This window comes from Melospiza melodia, chromosome 31, assembly GCF_035770615.1.
Source record: "Melospiza melodia melodia isolate bMelMel2 chromosome 31, bMelMel2.pri, whole genome shotgun sequence".
Taxonomy (NCBI): Eukaryota; Metazoa; Chordata; class Aves; order Passeriformes; family Passerellidae; genus Melospiza; species Melospiza melodia.
In genome coordinates, this window is record NC_086224.1 from 827,612 (window position 1) to 849,311 (window position 21,700).

Genomic DNA, 21,700 nt, shown 5'->3' on the forward strand with positions numbered 1-21,700 from the left:
GTGCTGTCCCTGTGGACTGAGGTCGGGCAGCTCTTGGCAGTGAGAGGATTCAGTGTGTGAACAGTCCCCTCCCATTTGTCCTGCTCCAACTTATTCAATTTCTGTTTCTTTTTCTTTCACTCCTCCACGTCTTGGAGCTGCTACCCATGAACAGCCAAGGGCCTGCCAGCTGGGCCGTGTTTGCTGGGCAGCTTGTGCTCTGTGTTTAATCTCCTCAATGGACCCTGATTATTCCCTGGCTCCGTCTTATCCACACGGATCTGCCCAGCCCTAATTGCAGGTGATGGCGTTGGTGAGGTCCCTCACAGGGCAGGGGACCTGAGGGCTGGAATCTCCATCCTCCACCCACACCACAGTGTTTAATTCTCTCACCAAAACCAACCAGTTACCCCTCAATGCACTGTAATATATTTTGTGGGTCTTTCTCTGAAGCAAAGTGGTTTCAAGGTGTGTTTTCCTGGCAGGAATACCCTCAGAGCATCATTCCTGCTGCTCCCTCTGTGTGTCTGGGGGGACACCCAAGTCGGCCGAACCAAGGGCTGCCTCCTGCAGGAGCCTGCCGTGGGTTCGTGCCCTGGCTATATCGGTGCTGTCTGCAGGAAATCCTGCTCTTGTGACATTCCCACCGGAGCCACGGCCCCTTCCCAGCGCTTCCCCACCCGTTCCTGGCCGGGCCGAGCTCCGGCAGCCGCTCCGGCCCCTTCGCCGGGGCTCCGGGGAGGGTGGACGGGGGTCTGCCGGCAGGATGGGGGACAGCGGGAGGGGACAGTCCCTGGGCACCCCCGGTGGGGGCACAGGGAAGCGGGACTGCGGGATCGCTGCCCTGTTCCGCAGTGTCCCTGCGGGATCCGCGGGGCTGGCCCGAAAACTGGGAAAATCAGGAAAAAAGGGGCCGGGGCGGCCGGTGGGGTCGGAGCGGGGTCTGACCCTGCCGGTGTGTGCGGTTTGTTGGAAGCATAAAGGATTATGAGTTCTTTAATTAGAAAAAAACAACCAACCAAAACCACCCCCCAAAACCCCAAATCCGAGAATTTTCCACAAGGCGGCTCAAGGCCCTTCCACTCCCTCCGCGGGGGACGCCGCTTCCCCCGCGCGCGGCGCTGCAACCACCGCGCCCTCTGGCGGCGCCCGGTGGGGCAGCCGCACCCCCCCTCCCGCGCGAGAATGGTCCGTCCCGGCCGTGCCCCGGACGCGCTCGGTGCGCCCGGAAGAGGCGGCGGCGGCGGGCGGGGAGCGGGCGGGACGGGCCGGGCCGGGCGGCGCGGCCGGAGGCGGAGCCCGCGTGTCCCGATCGCCGCTCCGGGCACCGGGGAGCGCGGGCCCGCCGGCCGCGGCGGCACGATGCTGCTGTTCGTGGAGGTGAGGTGACGGTGCCGGGCCATGTGGCGGGCGGCGGCGGCGGGAGGCCGCGCACGCCGCGCCGGGGGAGGGGACGGGGCTGACACAGCAGATCCGGGGGTGGCGGCCGCGGGCCGGTGGGGGGGGTCGGGGGGCGCTCTGGAAGGTTCCGCCGGGGCAGGGGGCGGGGGAGGCGCCGCCGTGACCTTCGGGTGCCGCCGCGGCCCGGCCGTGAAGGTGACGCGGGACACGCGGGGCCTCCCCGAGGCCTCCCAGGAGCGGGCCCGGCCCGGCCCCTCGACACGCGGGGCGGCCCCGCGGGGCCTGCCCCGAGCGCGGCGCCTCGTTAATTGCGTTAATTAAGCACCGGGGGTGGTTTGTGGCACGGGAGGGGGGGGTTCTGCCCTTCCCCGGCGCTCCGGGTCCGGGCGGGACGAGCAGCGCGGCCCGGCCCGGCCCTGGAGGTCACCGAGGAGGGCGGGCGCCGTGTCCGCTGTGGCCCGGGATGGGGCTTCACCTGCTCACGGCCTTTCACGGGTTCGGCCAAGCGCTTTTAGCCTTTGCTGAACGAACCCGGGTGGCCGCCATAAACTTTGCACCGAGTTTTGTCCCGAAACGTGCACGGAGCAAGGAGCTGCCCGGGCCGGGGGAGTCACGGGGGGAGCCGGGCGGGCGCTGGGCTGTGTCTGCACCAGGGGTTCGGCTGGGGGGGTTCTGCCCAGAGGTTTTGTTCGGGTGATGGGGGAGATGGTGCTGGTGGGCTCACACACAAACGCCAACATGTGCTCCGTGCCTAGGAACCTCTCAATAAAGCAGTTTAGGAAACACGTTCTGTTTTTTAAGTGAATCACCTCAGTTCTGAGCTGAATGTTCCTTGGTTTCGCGGGGAGGACTGAAAGTTGTCCTGAACACGGTGACAGGCCTGGAGAATTAGGGGTTGCAGTGTTCTGCTGGAAGAGGAACTGCTGAGGCTGATGGGAGGCATGAGCAGCTGCCTCATCCCAGGCTGAGCGTGGCGAGAGGCCCCGGGTGCACGAAGCAGGTTCTGGAATGTGGGGATGGAGATGTGGACGGGAGCTGGAGCAGATCAGGGAGCACATGGCTGCTGCCGTTGCTGCGGGTGGGAGCTGGAGCTCATCAGCACTTAGAGATTTTAGGGAGTCCTAAAGCACGAACTCAACTCTCATCTTTCTCTGATGGTGTTGCGAGTTCCTGTGATCTTCATTCTGGAAGCCTCAGTAATATTTAATTTTGAGTTACTGAGGAGCATATGGACTTTCTGAAGGTTTATTTTCACTGCCAGGACAGAGAACTGGAGCTCAGAGCTAGGTGTCCTGGAATGCTGCAGTTGGATGCTTGGGAGCAGCCAGCAGCTTTATCTGAGGATCTTTGGGGATGCCTGGAAAATACAGCACAGAATGTGTGGAAGTCCCGGGGTTTTCAGGGGGATTGGCTGAGTTGCTGTAGCTGTCAGTGTTTACATGGTGATTGTGCTGAGCCCTTACAGTGTGTGAGGGGGAATTGGGTTTCCTTCAACATCCTTTAGTTCCAAATCTCTGCAGTGATGGTTGTGTGAGGCTTGTGCTGTTTCATAGGTTTATGTTTGGGGCAGGCCTTTTTTGTCCTGCTAAGCCAGGATCTGTGTTAACAGTTAATATTAGGTACATTGGAATATTAATAAATACATCCAGAGAAATGGAATTGATAATGGCTGCTGGCCTCCACTCAGATGGGTATGTGCTCCTAATTCCATATATTTGTAATTTCTTGGGGAAATGGGAGTCTGTGTGTTTCAGGTGGGTGAAATGCTGCCCATGCTGTCTCCTGGTTAGAAATCCAGGACTGTGGGAAGCACTGAGTGTTGTTGGGCCTCTGGAGCAGGTGAGGCTTCCCGTGACCCCACACTGCCCCTGTTCACACCCCTGTGACCCAGGTACCACCTTCAGACAGCACAGCTGTGCCTTGGCTTTTCCAAGGGGTGGAGGAGGCTCCCCAATGGCAAACCCTGCAGCTCCTGGTGGGAGGGATGTTGCTGTGGCCACTGAAGTTACTGTGAGGTTGGGAGTTAGCAGAGCCCTGCACTGTTACCTGAAACCTGCCAGCAGCTCTGAAGGAGTTGTGTGTGTTGGTTTGACACCAACCTCTCCTTATCCAGCCTCTGAGTGTGCATCAGCTCCCCTCAGAGAGGGTGGTCACACGAGTCTGAGCCCCTCAGGGTCCCCACCTGCCTGTGCCCCAGCCAGCACAAGGCTTCTCTCAGCTGCCTCCCACAGCTTTGCTGACCTTGGGCTTTTTCCATCTGCTTACGTTTCCATTTCTGGAAAAGGGTTCGTTTCTCCCCTCACAAGTTTGGTTAAATTCTCTTCTGGATTTTTTTGCTTTGTTTCTGTTTCACAGAATTTGTCTACTCTAGGAAATCTCTCACAAGATCTGAGTTAGGATTTTGGTTGCAGAATAATTTGAGTTAATATTAAAATTGATGCTTTAAAACTCTTGAATGCCTACAATTTTGTTAACTTCATTGAATCTGGTTAAGTGTAATTTAGATGTAATTACAATAAGAAAAATATCCTTTGCCATGTTTCAGAATGAGAATTTTCTTCAATAGCCAATTTTTAGGAGTTGCTGGAGGAATCTTTGATCCTCTTTTGCTGGAAGTGGTGTGAACGAGAGGGGAAGCTGTGCTGAGGAGGAGAGCTTTGTCAGCTCGTGGATCCCAGCGAGTGTTCCCAACCTTTGTCACTCTGTAAAGCTTTAACCTCGTCATGAAAGTTCCCGATAGCAGCTGGGAGGATCATGCTGCAGCCAATCCCACGGGCTCAGTGTTTGTAGCCTCAGTTAAATAAGCAAGAATTGATATTTTGGCCTTCTCTTCTGAAGAGCCGCTGGCCAGGACGGAGCGATTTTGCTCGTGGAGCGCAGCATGAATTTCCCAAAAGCTGATGTAAATTAGGGACTTTTCATCCTCTGCAGTCTGTGGGGTTTTGCTGTTAAGATGAGTGAGAGCAGGGCTGCATCCTGCTGGGCTGTCACAGCTCAGTGTTTGTAGCACAAGGGGAAGTGGCCCACGCTCTGTTCCAGGTGTGTGTCCCAGCCATTGTGTTCATCACTTCATCAGAAAGCTTTTAGTCCCAGTCACCTCCAGAAATGCCGTAACCACAACAAAGTGTTTCAGTTTCACTTTATCACATTTATTCCTGCAAATTACTTTAGGCCTGAGCTCAGTGCTAGCCTTAGAGATGTAGGTAGTGAGGCATAGTTTATTTTTAGAAAAGAATGAATCATCTCCTGGATGTGTCTTGTTTCTTTTTGCTTTGTTGAAAAGTAAGTTCAAGGAACTGCTGGCTCTGGATCTGTGAGCAGGAGCCCATGTGGGCAGGTGATGCTGCCCAGGAGTGACCAGAACTTAGTTTGGAACTGCTGAACTGCAGTGACAGCCTGTGGTTGCAGCAGGTTACTGGGTTTTGTTGTGCAGGTTTTGTTGGGGAACAGCTACTCTGAAATCTGCAAAGGGAAATACACGTGTGTCCTTTCACCCTGAACTACTTCCAGTTTCCAGCTCTGCTCCTGGGCAAAGATTAACGGGAGGGGAAGACTCTGTTGCTATGTGGATTAAATCACTTGTGCGTGGGGGGTTTGAATCTCAGAGCTTTGCAAAAACCGTGGTCTTTGTTTTGCTTCTCACACGGTTGTCTTGAACTTCTCCAGTTTTTGGAGGCTTCTTGTTACTGAGCTGGGGCTTGTCCTTGCAGCAAACAGCTCTGGCACGAGGTGTGACCTTGGCAGAGGAATTATCTCTAAAGCTATTGCAACTGCTTCCTTATCCTTGTGCTGTGTGTTTGAGGCCTGGTAGTGAGCCACTCCTTAACTTCAGGATGCAGGAGCCTGGCCTCCAACATGCCCAGCTTGCTTATCTGTGTGTTTGTGGATATGAGCTGGATTAATGACTTTCACCTTTTAAAGTCCAACAAATTGCAGCAGTGAAGTGGAGCATCGTTCAGTGGCTGGAGGAACTGTTACAGCTGCTTGTGGGGTGTTGGGATATCCTGCGGGGAGAATTTTTGCAAAAGAGTAGTTTTATTCACTGCTCTATAACTATAGTTATTATTTCTCTACATGAAAGGAGCAAAAGCCATGTTTTTCCTCTGTGCCACTGCTGTATTGTTGGATTCCTCACCCAAAATGCCTTTGAGCAGCTCTGGGAGAGGGACCTTGAAGGATTCTTATCTTGTGCTGTGGGAATGAGTGTTTCTCTGTGTCAGGTGCCAGGCTGGAGTCTTGCAGTTCTTCTTGTCTGTTTCTTTTGTAACCCTTTGACTCTAATTATGGTCCTTGTTGCCCAGGCCCAAAGTGAGCAGATCCTGTTCTCTCCCCAGCAGGCTGGGATGGTGTGTAAGTTTGTCTTGGCAATTCAAAACCTTTAATCTCCTTGGTTACCAGTCTGAGGAAATCAATAGTGTCTGTTGATGTGTGTAAGATTCCTGGGGAACGGGGTAGGACTGGGGTAAGTTCAGGAGGAATCCTGACACAGCGCAGCTGGTGCTTGGTTAGTACAGATGTCACTAATTCGGTTAAGTTATACAGTTTCTTCTCCTTGACATATGTTTTTTTACCTTCCTTTCTAGGAAGGGGTCTGGAGGAGGGAAAATTTCCCTTTCTGGTGAAAGGGAACTGGAGCATTATGACAGTCAAGTCTTTAAAAGCTTATGAGTTCCCAGAGTCCTTGCCGAGTAGCCGCTGCCTCCGCTGATGTTGTCGGATGTCAATAAAGAGAGGTTGAAGGCAACACTTCTCATGGAGGTAGAAACGAAATACTTGGAAAATACCAAGGATTTTCCTGTTTTCATTGATAAAAAAATCACATAGGTGCTTAATAGCTGGGTAGACACTTGAGATGTGGAACTCTAGAGACAATCACTAAATTTGCCTGTATTTCCTGGCTTGACTTCTGAGGCTTCTCTGGGTTGCTCTCACTCACCAAAGCGTTCTGCTCTCTTCAGCAGGTAACATCAAAAGGTGCTGGCTTGAACCCCAACGCAAAAGTGTGGCAAGAAGTGCCCCAGGGCAGTGCTGAGGCCGTGCCCCCCACCAATGGCACAGAGCACACGTGGCAGGAGACAGCAGCAGCCCAGGGGACTCCAGCTGAGGGTGAGGTGTTGGGACAGGGGTTGTGATATGGCCCCTCCTGGGGGGGCACTTGGGGAGCTCAGCTGTGAGGAGCAACCTCTGGAAGCTCTGGACAGGAGCTCCTGTCCTTGAGTGCTGATGGAGCAGTGTTGTGAAGGAAGATGAGGAAGCAGCAGGTGGTTTGTGAGGGTGGTGGTTCTTAGGAAGGTTTCAGGAAGGGCTCTGAGCTCTGCTGGAACAGGATTCAGGGGCCCGGTGATGACCAAGTAATGCGCTAAGAGGGAGCAGGGTGCTGAATGTGTAGAAATGGATTCATGCCATGGCTGCACTTGAGCATCCACTGGACCCTGTGAACAGGAAAATGAGATCTGAGGGCCACCTGCAATCCTGGGGGACGGAGGTGCTGCTGAGCACTGTCAGGAGTGTTTGTTCTGGAGCAGAACAAATTTATTCTGGAGCAGAACCCTGTGCAGTACCCGTGGTTACCTCCTTTCATTCAGGCCGTTCCACTGCAGTCCCATTCCCATCCTTGCCACACAGGCAGTGTAAACTAAAGATTCAACTGGTTTCACTTGTCTGGCTCAGACTCGATCCAGGGTGTAGCTGAGGTGACTCAAAGCGTGGCAGAGGATGCAGAAGATTCCCTGCAAAATGGTTTAGTAAAAGTTAGGGATAAAGAAGAGAACATTCAGCTTGCATGGCCTTGTCAAAGGTTTCTGGTAAGTCAGCAGAAGTGAGGAGAGAGCGCTGGGTTTGTGCTTTGCCTGACAGAAGCTCATTTGTCTCTTCATAACAAAGTGAAGCAATTGAGGCAGTGTAAGCAATTTTCATCCCTTGTTTTTAGCAACCTCACTTAAATATTTTGAATTTCACGTGGAAGGACTGGTTTTTAGATTCTGTGCCACTTTGGGGATCAATTTCAGGATCCTTTATTTACTTTTATTTGCTTTTCCCTGGGAGCCTGGTGCAAACCAGATCTTCCTGAAATTGGAGAGATAAAAGTTCTATCCAACAAAAGTCTAAGAAATACAGGCTAAGGTTAGATACTCTGAGGTACAACTTTCTTGAGTATTTGTGTTAATGTTGATAGCCAGAATTTTTCAAAGGGAAATGTGCTGAAGCTGACAGGAGTTTTCCTGCTGCCAGGTAACATAGAGATCTCAGAGGACAGCTGCAAGCAGTATGAAGTGATGTATTCCCCGTCCTGTGAAGCCACAAGGAATGGCACAGGAGTTGATGAGGCGTCAGCAAATGGAATTGTCCTGGCGACTGAAGATCTGGGATACCAAATCTATGAAGTGTCTGGTGAGTGTTAAAAGTTCAGATGCTGCTGTCAGTGTCTGTAACCCCCCTGGAGCTGCTCTAAGTGTGCTGTGACCAAGTTAGAACTCTGACATGTCCGTGTGTACCCAAGGAGCTCCAGTATGGCCTCAACACGTGGCCGGCCAAACAAGTGCAAAGTGGGATCAGAGTCATTTTGAGACAGTAGTGTCTGGGGGTCTTTAATCATCTTGGATGAGTTTATAGTCATACCCAGAGGGATTTATTCTTGTATTCTGCAATGAGATGTGTCCATGCCTGGTCTTGTTGCCATAAAAGTGGGAGCTGATGGTGGATGTGGTCCCTTTCAGGTGATGGCAGCTCCACTGTGTCCACAGAAGATATCAGAGAATGTTTGAGAAAACAGCTTGAATTCTGCTTCTCTCGGTAAGTGTAGTGGTATAAACCCTTTATTTAATAATCTTTGGCAAATATCCCTCTTCTTGGCTTGATATGTACCATCATCCTGATAAAAACACAAACCAGGATTTGCTGATGTGCTGTAGAAGCCCTGTGGCACCTTCCAGCTGTTTCAGTCCTGTCTGTGCAGCTCTGTCCTTGGATGAGGATCACTTTGTGCTCCACAGTCATAAGATGTTGAGATCATGTCCTGTGTGGCACCAGAAGTCTTTTTGGCAGATCTTTTTTGCAGACAAATGTGTAGGGCACTAGAACTTCATTAAGTTTTTAAAATTATCTTGCTCTGCTTTGTGTTGATTTGCTGGGATTTCTTCCAGGAGAGAAAACCTGAGGGTGTTTTGGTTGTGAATGGTACTGGTGAATATTTATTTAAGCCTATAGTTATCCTCTTGTTTTGAGTTTTCTCTAAGTTCAGGATCTTTATTAAATAATAATTTTATATCTTTTTAGAGAGAATCTTTCAAAGGATCTCTACTTGATGTCTCAGATGGACAGTGATCAGTTTGTTCCAATATGGACAATTGCCAACATGGAAGGGATTAAGAAGCTGACAACGGACATGGACCTTATTCTTGAAGTTTTGAGATGTAAGTCTGGGAATTTGATATTTGTGTCAGTAGCACAAAGAATCCTTCCATGCTTCAGAGAGATACTGCAGTCTCTGAGCTGGTTATGGTTTGTTGTTCTGGTAAATGGTGACAGGAGCTTTATTGAGTAGGAAGCTCATCCAAACTCCTGAATTCTCATTCTTTGTTCCAAAGTCCAGAAGAGAGTCTGCTACTGCTGAGATGTCCAAATTTTGTACTTTATTTTCAGCTTCTCCTATGGTACAAGTGGATGAAAGGGGGGAGAAAGTCAGACCAAACCACAAACGATGCATTATCATTCTCCGTGAGATCCCCGAAACTACACCTATAGAGGTAAATCAGGAGAAAGGAAATAAGTAACTGGTACTGGTTTTGGAAGGTGTTTTCAACAGGGCTTCAAAGAGCACCAGGGAAAGGTCAGCTGGTGTTTAATTGGATTAAACACGGATATTTTTCTTCTAGACCACATCAGTAACTTTTTCCGCTTGGGTGCAGTGTCAAAATATCCAAAACAAAAACTTATTGTTATTATCCCTTCCCATTATTTACTACTATATTTAAACCTTCTTAAGTAAACTTTTTTTCCCCCAAAGCTGAGCTAGCTTGGCTTTTCTGGAAGGAAGTTTGAACTGGTTTCTTTTCAGATCCAAAAATAAAACAGTCCAGGGCATAGCTTGGAATTCAGGCTAAATTTTTGTCACAGCAATAACTTTACTTGAAGTCAGACAGTTGTTTTGGCAGCAAGAAATGTTGCTAAACATTTCTCATTCATTGAGCCCCAGCATGAGCTGAGCTCATTATGCCCGAGGAGGGAGGATAATAAAATTCCTCCTGATACTTGGCAAACAGAATGATTTAGTTCTTTGTTTTTTAAAGTTGTAATACATGGTGTTAGTCTACCAGCATTTTTAATGAGTTCTTTTAATGCAAACTCTGAGCAGCTGCTTGCCCTTCTCTTTACAATCTGATTATTGCAAAGCTGTCAGGTCGCCTTGACTTAGAAATATTTCATGGAATCATTGTTGTCTCCATGACTCTGCTGATCTAAAGCCACACTTTTCCTACCTGTTTCATATGAAAGTATCACCAGGTCTACACAGATCTTGATTTTCTTACAGCTGTGGTTGCTCTGTTTTATCTTGGGGAGCCCAGGAGGCTGAAGTAGGAATTGTGGTAGAGGGTAATTTGGTCAGGGGAATAAGAAAACATCCCTGGTCAGGGGAGAGCAGCAGCTGAGGAGCTGGAGCATAAACTTGGGTCACTTACAAGGGCCCTGAACTTGTCTCCCCAGGAGGTGAAGGCTCTGTTCAAGAATGAGAACTGCCCCAAGGTGATAAGCTGTGAGTTTGCTCACAACAACAACTGGTACGTTACATTCCAGTCCGACACCGACGCCCAGCAGGTAAGGCTGCCTTCCTCTGGCACCCCAGCTTTAATCCTGTCCCTGCTCAGGGAAAGTGCACTTGTGCTTCCTGCAGCTAAAAGAAATATTTATTTACTGATCCCCTCTTTGTTGTTCTAAGAGATTACTGGCAGATTCTGGTTAATAAGACCAAAGGTGAGAGATTGTGGGGTTATAATTCCCTTGCCTGGCTCTTGCCTTGGCATTCTCTGGCCATGACTGGCACTAGAGTCCTGAATTTAAAGTGTTAATGAATTTAGCTGGGCTGACAGGGAAGCACATGACTGCACATTTGTGTTAAATCATGGAACATCCTTTGGGAAGTACAACTTGATCAAGATATTCTAATGTTGATTTTTTTTTTTGTATCTGCAGGCATTCAAATACTTAAGGGAAGAAGTGAAAACCTTTCAGGGCAAGCCAGTAATGGTGAGGCTGCTTTAGCTGCTGCTTCTGTTGGGATTGCATTGTGTTGTTTCTGTTTGGATGATGGTGACCATTTGTGGGGGGTGATCCAAGGACTCAGCAGTGGGATAGTCCATAACTCTGGCTCTGGAGGCTGAGACTGAACGAGGTCATGGGGAGCTCTGACAAATTACAGTTCAAGTGGCTGCTGGTTACTCGCAGCACTACTTCCCAGGGGGGGTGAAATACATTCCTGTGCTGGCTTCCCTTCTCCACTTGCCCCAGAATCTGGGTTTGCAGAGCTCAGGAGAGGGATTCCTGCCACTGTGAGCCTTGAGTTGGCTGCTGCACAAAGCAGGCTGGAGCAAAGTGCATGGACTGTGAGAGGAGCTGTCATGATTGGAGTCTGGACAGTTCCTGCATTTATCTTCAGTTTTACAGATCACCCAGCTAAAGCAACATGCGTCCTTCCCCTTATCATGCTGTGGGATTATGAGCTGGAGTGATTTTATCAGTTTTTATTCATAAACAGTAATGAACCTTCACATCCCTACAGCAGGCAAGAAAGATTCCACGTTCTCCTTTTCTCCCAGCTGACACCTGGTGTGATTTGCTGTCTTGCAGGCCAGGATAAAAGCCATCAACACGTTTTTTGCTAAGAATGGTTACCGGGTGGTGGATTCCAGTGTGTATCCCCAGCCCGTGCAGACCCAAGCCCAGTTTGCCTCCCCACTGTTTATGCAGCCTGTATATAGCCCTCAGCAGTACTCCATTTACAGCATCGTGCCTCAGACGTGGTCTCCAAATCCTGCACCTTACTTTGAGACACCACTGGTGAGTACCAGCTGAGAAGGGGAGGAGCCCAGCCCATCAGGGGGGATTTGGTTAATAATCCTTAGGGTGAGGGGGTGTTCCAGGTTTCTTGGTCAGATCCTTCTGTTTTGTGAAGGATCTGATAAAGCAACGTCCTGATAAAGCAACGCTGTCAGAGGAGCTGCCAGTCTCACCATTGGCTGCCACGTATTTCAAGGAATTTTGGTGTGAAATTCCATTATTCTGCAGCTTGTATTACTGGAAGAGCCCTCAGCTTTTCCAGGAATGGGGGAACTCTGCTGAAGCAGATGCAGACTGTAAACCTGTGGGGATTTGGCTGGAGTAGTGAATTCCCACCACAGTAGATGCTGTAGCCCAGTGTGAAATTACAGCCATGAGTAACTGCTGAAGCTGATCATTAATCTGCAGACCTTCTCTTTGTAGCTCAGCCACTGAGACTGTTGTGTCTGTTGCAGGCCCCGTTTCCCAACGGTGGATTTGTGAATGGCTTTAATACACCAGGATCATATAAAACAAATGCTGCTTCTCTGAGTATAGGTCGCCCATTCCACAGGAATCGGTAAGAGAGGTCTGCCAGGGGTTTGCTCCTGCAAAACTTGCACTGCTGAGATCCTCAAGTGTTCCTTGCATGCCCCATGCAGTGTGATGGGACCACATTATTTATTTTGTTTCATCAAATGAGTGATGTTTTTTAACTTTACTAAAAAAATGAAGTAGAAGGTGGCAGCTTAAGAGCCTAAAATAATGGACACAGTGCTGTAGAGAGCCAAGGTAACTCCTTTAAAAGCCTCAGAGGAATTTTGCAGACAAATAACTTCCTCCTCAGGTCATACTTGTAATTATGTTTGTTATACACAGATTATAAACTCCTGCAGCACAACATAAGCCTTCCTGCTGGGATCAGCCTTGTGGAGCTGCTGGTTCCTGCAGTGGGAGTTGCTTGTCCTGATTGCTGCGTCCAACTGCTCGATGCTGGGGCTGTTCCTGTAATTTATTTGCTTTGTCCCCATCTTTCCTGAGAGCTGTAAGGACTTAGCTCAGACACAAACACTGGGGAGGAGGAAACGCTTTGTATTGCTGGAGCAATTGCTCTGTGAACACAATGGAGTAGTAACCTGTGTGTGGGGGTGGGAGTTTGTGTGCAGCACTGGGCTGGGATCATGGGAATTGCTGTTGGTATTGTTAGAGAGATCAGTCAACAGCTGCCAGGGCTGTGAGTGGGTTTGTGGTGCAGTTCAGGTCTGTGGCTCTTGGCAGAAGGGGAACTTCAAGCTTTGGTGTGTGGTGACTCAGCAGAGTCTTAACCCAGACTGTGGAACTGGGAGCGTGACTGCCTGGAACATGGAGCAGCTGCTCCAATTGCAGCTGCTCAGCCTCAAACTCACATCTTGACAAAGGTGGTTTGGCTTTTTTTTTTTTTTTTTTTTTTTGCTTTAAATTGTGCACAATCTTAAAATCTGTGAAGCTCTCAGGTACATGGGCCCTCATGGAAGCACAGATGCTGCAGCTGTGCAAGAACTGTGGCATCCAAGTGCTAGCACCTTGAAATGCCTCCTTGTACATCACATCTGCATAACCCCAAGCTTTTAAAATCCTGATTATGTAAAGGCTTCAGTTTGTAAGATTTGGGTGCTTGAGGTGGCAGCTTTAGGGTCGGTGTGTGCAGGTCCTGGCGGCCCAGTGATGATCAAGTATCGCGCTAAGAGAGAACAGGTCACAGTTGGGGCTGGGCAGCCTGTGCTCCCTGCTTGTCCTTCCTCCTGTTCTTCCTTCCTTCTGCTCTCACATCATTTCTCCTCCTCTCTGCTCTTTTTTTTCTCTCCTTTATTTTTCCTTGTCTTTTCTGCTTTGCTCTTCTGCCCAGACAAGACTGTGGTCTTCTCAATGACGGTTAAGATTATGAGATCTGAGGGCTGCACAGTGACTTCAGAATGTGCCATTTTGAGAACAACTTGGACGAAATGGCACAGTTCAGTTGACTTTGCTCCACCTTCTCCCTGTGGTTGTTGCTGATGGGAAACTAAAACTTTACTGGGCCCTTAAATCTGGTTCTTGAAGCTGGGAAGTGTGAATTCATCTCTGTTCAGCAAATCTCCTCTTGACCTGCAGAACAGCTTGTTTGGAGAGTTCATCCAGCTGCTGCTTTTGGGTTTCTGTCCTGGCCCATTAAACCTGATTTGTTTTGTGGTACAGACAGTTAATAGTTAACTGCTGGAGTTTTCTCTGTAGCTAAACATTTGTTTAAGCCTCTCGTATTTATTTTGTGCTGATTTGTTGCAACATCCTTGTGGGAAAGGGAGATGGAGGAATTGTACTTTGGCTGGCACTAGGAGAGTTTCTTCTGATTTCATGGAATGTTATAATGAGATTGTTTAAAAACAGCAAGTGTGCAAAATCCTCCTGCTGCCCTTAAATTATGTGATGTGCAGAGTTTACCAAAGGAGAGAGAATTTGGGTTCTTTGATCAGTGCTGCATGGAAAACCATTGAGGGGCAAAAGTAGAAAATAGTTGAAGACACCTAAATGCTGCTCCAGAAAAATGTTCCATATTGTGCTGGAACTGAGTTTTTCTGGAAAGTTCTGCATTTAAGACCCTGAGCCTGAACTTGCAGCAGTATGGAGAGTGCAGAGCTGTGTCTGTGCTCAAAGGAACCACAGCTTTAAAGCTGAATAATCAATAACAGGGTGGAACATTTGTGGGTTGGGAGCTGCAGAGTCAGTGCTGGGGGTTTGGGAATGGGAGCAGCCTGGCCATGCATGGTAGGGCTCAGCTGCCCTGGCCTGATCTGCCATGTTCCGTCACTCCTGGCCTTGTGTCTCAGTTCAGTCTGTTTGCCTGTGGCCAGATCAGTCTGTTCCTTGGCCTTGGCTTGTTTCTCCAGCTCCATTTCCAATGCCCTGTGCCAGTGCTGCAGGCCCAGACGGAGGAAAAATTCCTCTTTGGGTTCTTCTGGCTCTTCTGCGACCCCTGGGTTTTGGGGTTTTATTTCCCCTCTCGGGTATCTTTTGGGCAGCGATCTCAAAGAGGAATTCTGCTGCTTGCTGGCCTGCTTTTCTTGTAGCTGTGAATCAGCTGCAGTTGGTGGTGGCTCTGCTGTGGTTCCTCAGCACGGGGGTCCCACAGCTCCCACTCTGTCCCTGCAGGGTCAAGCCCCATTTCCGCTCGTCCAGCAGCTCGGAGCACCCGGAGGGGCCGCCCGGTGCCGGGGCCCTGCCCATGGGGGACCTGAGCAGAACCAGCTCCAGGAATTTTGTCATGGAGCGCCACAACAGCTCATTAACGGGGCACCAAGACCAAGGGTATTCCCAGAAGGATTCTCCCACGGCACAGCTGGAGCAGAACGGCGATTACGGCGTCGGCAGGGGCAGGTAAAGGCTGTGTCCTGTGTGTCACACTGGAACTTGGCTTGTGTGAGCCAAAGATATCAACCATCAGCACAAATTATATTTCTGTAAGGAGCAGCCACGAGAAAACTGATGCTTAAGTAAATCAAGAGCAGTAAATGCTGACCTGGGGGCAGGAGTGGTTCCAGCTTCACTCTCCAGCTGGTAGTTACTCTGACAAACAGCTGGCTTTAAGACAGTGAGGTGTCTTTATTTTAAAGTAACTGATTTGTTTCCTGAATTAAAACAGATGCTGAAGTAAAGTTGGCATCTGTATTGCTGTAAATAATAGGTGAATCCTCAGTTGGGAATTTGATGCTCCTCAGTATTTTAAGATTAACTGTTTTTATCTCTTTGTAACTCAGGGTTTAGACACTTGAAAGAGCAGGTCAGTGAGAAATCGGACTAAGAAGTTTATTACTATAAAATAATTGTCCCTGTGCTCAGTCAGATGCTCATGCGGGGAGCTGAGAAAGAGGAGCTGTTGCCATGTTGATTCTTTTCCAACTTCTTCCAAAGCTGGAACTTTGGCCCCTTGTGAGGAGGGAGAACATCCCAGAGCCATGTGTGGGAAGGCTCAGCAGGCAGCTGTACTGCCCTCATGCAGAGCAGTGCCCACTGCAGCTGGCTGCATGCACTGACTGCTGTTCTTGTCTTTACAGGAGGAACGTGTTCAGAGGTCGCAGGAGACGGGAGGACGACCGGGTTTCAGTAAGTTCTGCTTCCCTTTTTTGCACGAGTCACACAAAGTGCAGAGTGTTGGCTTCCCAGTTACTGAATGAATGGCAGAGTCCTTAAATCCTCAGATTACATTGGGGGTTTACAGTTCTCTAGGAAGTTCCTGACACTTGCTCAGGGCTTTCACTGCTCAGTGTTACAGCTCTAGTAACTTGTGTTTTCCCTCTCCAGAGACCTCAGCCTTCAGCAGAAACAAAGACTCAGACACCAAAGTTTGACTTGCTTGCATCCAATTTCCCACCTCTGCCTGGCAGCACAGCAAAAATCCTGGGAGAGCCTGTGCTGGAGAGCAGGATGTCCGACGTCGTTAAAGGAGTCTGCAAAGAGAAGGTGCCTGGTCCTGTCTCTGTACTCACATGTGCATATCTGGGTGCTGGGACTCCCTTTTCCCTGTTAAAGGCTTGGTTTGTTAGAGCCATGTATTCAGTGCTGTAATCCCAGACCTCATGGTGCATTGTCCCTTTCTTCTCTGAGGGAATGCAGCTAGGGCTGATGCAGTTATGCTGTTGTAAACTGAGTGGTGTTTAGAAATAAAGTGGGCAAAGGAGGAATGTTGGCTGTTGGAGTAGGAACAGTTTAGTGAAGTGTGGGCAAGGGATTTTGCCAGATTAATCCCTTCTTTGAGCTGGTAGGACTAAGCACTGACATTCTGGATGACCTAGCCTTAGTTCTGGTTTTACCCACTGCTTGTTTTGCCCATATAAGGAGGTATTGCTTTAGAGGTGATGATCCAAAAGAAGTAAAATTCCTATCATCAGGACTTGAGCAGCCTTTGGGACTACCCCACTTTTCAGATGTCTTACAGTGCCATATTGTGGAGCAGTTTGAGAATTGTTCTGTATTTTGCAACTTTTGCTCTGTGTCTTTGCAGGAAAGCAAAGACTCCCTGTGCCCCTGCCCTGCTCCTGCTCCTGCTCCAGAAGAACAAATGCCCAGCACTGCCCAACCACCCGTGCCCAGCGTGAGCTCCCCGAGCCAGACTGAGCCTGTGGTGCTGAGGTATGCAGAGAACATGGGCACACCATGGAACCCTGGGGTGTCCTGAGCTGGAAGGGACCCCAAGGATCATCCAGTGCAGCTCCTGGCCCTGCACAGACACCCCAACAATGCCACCCTAGGCATCCCTGGAGCAGCTCTGGCAGCCTCAGGGCTGTGCCCATTCCCTGGGCAGCCTGGGCAGTGCCCAGCACCCTCTGGCACAAGAATCTTCTCCTGATTTCCCTCCCCTGGCAGAGCTGCAGTGGTTCCCTGTCCTGTCCCTGGTCACAGGGAGCAGAGATGGGAGCTGCCCCTCAGGATGAAGCTGCAGCCCCCACGGAGTCTCCCCTTGTCCAGCTGAACAGACCCAGAGCCCTCAGCCACTCCTCCAGACCCTCCTGACCCCCTGATCCTGCTTTGGACCCTCTCCAACAGCTTCAGATCTTTTTGATAATGTGGTGCCCAAACTGCCCCTAGGACTGGAATGAGGCCACCCCAGTGCAGAAGAGTGGGACAATCCCCTTCCTCACCTGTCTGGCAGTGCTGGAACTGATGCCCCCAGAGCCTGGTGACCCATTTGCATGTTCTAGCAAAGTCTCCCACCAGTGTCTGGCAGTAATGTTGGGTGGTATCTTCTCCAGAGGCCACCAGATCATGGTGGGGATGGCTGTGCTGTTCTGTTCTGTGCTTTGACTTCAAAAAAAGGAAATAATCTCTGAAACCTGAGTGTCGATAGGTTTTAATTCGAATTGTTGTTGGTTTATCAGCACGGTTCAGCCAGAGAGCAAACCAGAGGAAGTGTCTGCTCCAAAGGATGTGGCCAGCCCGGCTTCTCCGCCGGCATCCGTCTGTCCCATCAGTGCTGCAAAGCCACCGAGGACAAACACCTCCTCACCTTCTGCTCAAGCAAGTGCAGCTCCTGCTCTGTCAACACAGGTAAGGCCCAGAGCAGGGATTGGGAATGACACAGGGGGCTCGCTCCAGGTTGTGCAGTTGATGGTGCTCCAGGATGAGCTGGTCGTGCTCCAGGTTGTGCAGCTGGTCGTGCTCCAGGTTGTGCCGTTGATGGTGCTCCAGGATGAGCTGATAGTGCTCCAGGTTGTGCACCTGGTGGTGCTCCAGGATGAGCTGATAGTGCTCCAGGTTGTGCACCTGGTGGTGCTCCGGGATGAGCTGGTGGTGCTCCAGGTTGTGCAGCTGGTGGTGCTCCAGGTTGTGCAGCTGGTGGTGCTCCAGGTTGTGCAGCTGGTGGTGCTCCAGGTTGTGCCCCTGACGGTGCTCCAGGATGAGCTGATGGTGCACCTGGGAGCTCCCCTCTGCTCGCTGTGTGTGTGTTGCTGCTGTTGTGTCCTGGCTTCGTGCCTGGCCTGGGCTGGGAGGTGGCTCTGGTGCATAAACCTCACTCTGCTCCTTGCTCCCAAAGGAGCCTCGCAAGCTCAGCTACGCCGAAGTTTGCCAGAAGCCCCCAAAGGAGCCCCCTCCAGTCCCCGTGCAGCCTCTGAGGGAGCACCGCACCAACATCGTGGCCCCTGCCAAAAGCGAAGAGAACGGTACGGCGGAGAAGGCTCCGGAGAAGGCTCCTCACGAGAGGCCCGAGGGGAGAATGAAGGATTTCTGCGGCTTCCGCGGCAGCGGAGCTCCCAGGGGAGCTGCTGCCAAAATCAGGGAACAGAGGCGCCAGTTTGGACGCAGATCTTCGCCTCAGGGAGCGCCGCGCCGCGCGGGCAAGGAGCAGTTCGTGCCACCCCGGTCACCAAAGTAACGCTGGGCCAGCCAATGATTCTCTGTTTCACTTGAGCTGTGGACTAAAGAGCAGCAGAGAGACTGAGGAGGAGGGAAGGATTCGGGAAGGGGAGTATTGAACTGGAGCGTGGCTTGTGTGGAGAAGTTGTGGAGGGTCCCAAAATTCATCTCTAAAAGTGATTTCACAAATGCTGGAGGATTCCAATCACTATAAATATAGAGATTATAATTTTTGTATTTTTGTTTTTAATTTGCAGAGGGTTTCCTGCTTGAAATCAGCTTTGGGATTGTGAAAGTAGCGTTTTGACAAAGTGAAAGGATATGAGTTGACAAATTAACCTGTCCCTCGGTGTAGGAGGCAAAGGATAAGAGAATATTATTTTTGGAAAATGAGCATTTCTGTAAAATTAGAACTTTTTTTAACCTATTTAACGTTTGGCTTGTGGGCTGGTGTGTCTGCCATGGATGGCCTGGCATTGCAGAGGCCTCTGCAGCAGCATGAGCGGAGCGAGTGCAGCCAGACCTGTTGTCATCACTTAGTCACTGATGATGAAAACTGAATGTACTACTGTAGTGTAACCCATGTGTTTCCAGCTTGAAGTAGAGTCTCTTGACCTTACTAATATTTCATTCAGCAAGCTTTTTAAGGTATAAGTTTTGCAGGATACTGGATTGTAGATGAGAGTGTGCGGACAGCAGAAATTGTCTCGTAGACGCAGTGGAAGGAGGCAAAGGGAGCATGTGAGAATCTTTATTATGCCCTTTTTGCTCGCCTCCTTTTGAGGGCAACTCCTTAGGTTTGGGGTTTTGTTTGTTTGCTTTTTCCCTCTCTTGTTACTTTCTCTAATTTCTTTATTACAGACTTTAGTGCATTTTTCTTGGTGTGTTTTCCTGAGGCAGCCCCAGGGTAGGATGGGCAGGTGGTGTTACCTGCACAGGTAAGGAGCCTGGAATTCCAGCTGCAGATGCTGAATTCTGCCTTGCAGGTGGGAACTCTGGGCACTCTCTGTCATCTCTGGATGACTGGGCAGCAAACCAGAGCTGTGGCTGGGTTTTCTCTGTGCTGACTCTGGAATAGGCTGTTGGCTGCTGTATTGCCAGAAATCAGGGTTTAGGCTCCTGGGAACTTGTTGTTTACAGCTGATGTCATAGCAACTGACTCTTTTTAACTGTTTAAAGTGGAACTAAAGATGCAGAGTTAAGGAAATCCCCTCTGGAGCAGTGGCTCCTTGCCAGCTGTGTGCTGACTGAATTTGCAACACTATTGTGCAGTAAGTGGTTAAATTTCAGGGTGATTAATGACCGAAATAGGAACATTCAGCGCATTAATCTGCCAAAATCAGCATACCAGGGTTCAAAGTTCTGTATAAAGCGTTAGGGAAAAGTAGCTTCCAGCAGTAAGAATCACATCTTTATTTTTTCCTCTTTTTTTTTTTTAGTGAATAGCAAGTGTACAAATTTAAAGTTGTAAGTTGTGAACACTGGAAAACTCAATTGTGATATATTCCGTAACCATCTTAGTAATATATGCTCGTGTTGCCATAGAATGAATGTAAGTGGCAGTTAAAATAACTGTGAAATTTTTCATCTTCTGATTTCTTAGCCAGATAACCCTTGGCGACTTGGGCCTCAGTAGGAATTCTCTATCAACTGCTTGGAGAACACTCATATCTATTTTTATAAATATATATATAAAGCCAGAGTTGTCATTTCTCTAACTTATTATTCAGCTTGGCAATTGCTTTGAGTTGATTCATAACACAATATAATGTATTTATGCAGTTAACTGTTCATTTCTAGGCATGTTACAAAAGAGAGAGTCAGAGAATCACCAAATGGGCTGACTTGGAAGGGACCCATCAGGATCATGGAGTCCCAACTCCTGGCCCTGCCCAGACACCCCAAAATCCCACCCTGTGCCTGAGAGCATTGTCTGGATGCTTCTTGAGATCAGACAGGCTTGGAGCTGTGACCCCCTTCATGTGGGGAGCCTCTTCAGTGCCCCACACCCCTCTGGGAAAGGATTTTTTCCTATCTCCCACCTCAACCTTCCCCAGCTCAGCTTCCTGCCATTTCCTCGGGTCCTGAAGTATGTATACATATATATATTTTTATATATATATATGTATATATAAACCCTAAAATCACTATTCACTTTGAAACTACCTGTACTGGGCTTGGGAGGTTTTTTTTTTTTTAATTTAGTGAAAAAAAATCGTTGATCACATCCACAGTTAGGGATCCTTACAGACCCTTCTCCATTTATTTTGATGATGCTACTCTTGTTGGAACAATAGGCAAGTTTAAATATTTAGTGTCAAAGTCCTGAAATGCAGTGAATGCGAAGTTGAAATAGTTTTAAAGGCTCTAAACAATTCCTGCAGCCAAACTGGAACAAAACAAGCCTGTAGGGTGGTTCATGGGTGTTCAGGGGAGATGTGTTCTGGGATGTTGAGGCAGCGTTGGGATCTGACAGCTTTGGCTGTTTGGAGGAGGAATTGAGAGGAAAAGGGGCTGGGAAAAAATTCCCTGATCCAGTGTCAGTGACTTGCTTGTGCTGCGAGGACCTGAGTGGTGAAATGGAGCTTTGAGGGAAAACCCACCCAGCTGTGGCTTCATCTTCCTCGTGGGGTGTGGGAAGGGGGTGCTCTGTGATCCTGGGGTGGCCCAGCAGCAGCAGCTCCTGCCTCGTGTGCAGGGGATGCAGGTCAGGCTGTAGCTGTTGGCTTTTCCCAGCATATCCAAACTTCCCTCAGCTTAGGGCACTTGGAACGATGAATTTCACACCTGCATGCAAGGATTTCACGTTCCTTCCTGCACGCAAGGATTTCACGTTTCAAATTCCACCATTTCCAGCTGTGGTTTGGGGTTTGGTTGTTTTGTTTTTTTTTGTTTTTTTTTTTTTTTTTTTTTTTTTTTTGTTTTTTTTTTTTTTTTTTTTTGCTTTCTATTCTTTTCTGTGCAGGGGGAAATTCCCAGTTGGATACAGAGGCTGTGAAGCTGTGTTGGGGTGGGAGTTCTCCTCAGCACTGGGACCTGGCAGGGACTGGCTTTGCCTTTTCCTCTCATGCTGGGCTGGGAGGGATCTTGCGTCTGTCCCAGCAGTTTGTCCTTTGGGCAGACTGGGGAAACTGGGACAGAGGGGTGGTTTGGAACCAGACTCAAGCTCCTGGATTCACCTGGCTCCGGGTGCTCTCCAAGGGCCCAGAGCTCTCCTGTTCCCTCTGGGGTTACCCTCGCGGGATGCAAACTGTCCTGCTCTGCTGATGTTAAATACCAGGAGGTGCAAATCACACCTAACTTTCAGTTTTAGGAACTGTGACTTGTTTTCAGAGTTGTTGACTTCTGTTTGGGACAGAAATACACTTCCCAGTTCAGGTCTTTTCCAAATTACTGCGTGTGGAAAAGATTGGGGCACTCTCTC

The 21,700-nt window shown here is 49.4% G+C and overlaps 1 protein-coding gene across 4 annotated transcripts; it reads left to right on the forward strand.

Annotated features, from left to right (window-relative positions):
* Nucleotides 1-1,279: 1,279 nt before the first annotated feature.
* Nucleotides 1,280-19,994, forward strand: LARP4 (La ribonucleoprotein 4). 4 transcript variants are annotated; one of them, XM_063179347.1, is made up of 17 exons: nt 1,331-1,359; nt 5,964-6,138; nt 6,339-6,486; nt 7,612-7,770; nt 8,097-8,172; nt 8,656-8,792; nt 9,022-9,125; nt 10,084-10,194; nt 10,570-10,623; nt 11,224-11,433; nt 11,889-11,992; nt 14,578-14,802; nt 15,480-15,528; nt 15,727-15,885; nt 16,427-16,554; nt 17,301-17,469; nt 17,957-19,994. In XM_063179347.1, the coding sequence occupies exons 2-17, from the start codon at nt 6,088-6,090 to the stop codon at nt 18,293-18,295; spliced, it is 2,223 nt and encodes a 740-aa protein (XP_063035417.1). In that variant the 5' UTR covers nt 1,331-1,359; nt 5,964-6,087; the 3' UTR covers nt 18,296-19,994. The 4 variants fall into 4 exon arrangements, with proteins under 4 accessions (XP_063035419.1, XP_063035420.1, XP_063035417.1 ...); XM_063179349.1 differs by lacking the exon at nt 5,964-6,138 and having other exon boundaries at nt 1,280-1,359; XM_063179350.1 differs by lacking the exon at nt 5,964-6,138 and having other exon boundaries at nt 1,317-1,359; nt 6,342-6,486.
* Nucleotides 19,995-21,700: the final 1,706 nt, after the last annotated feature.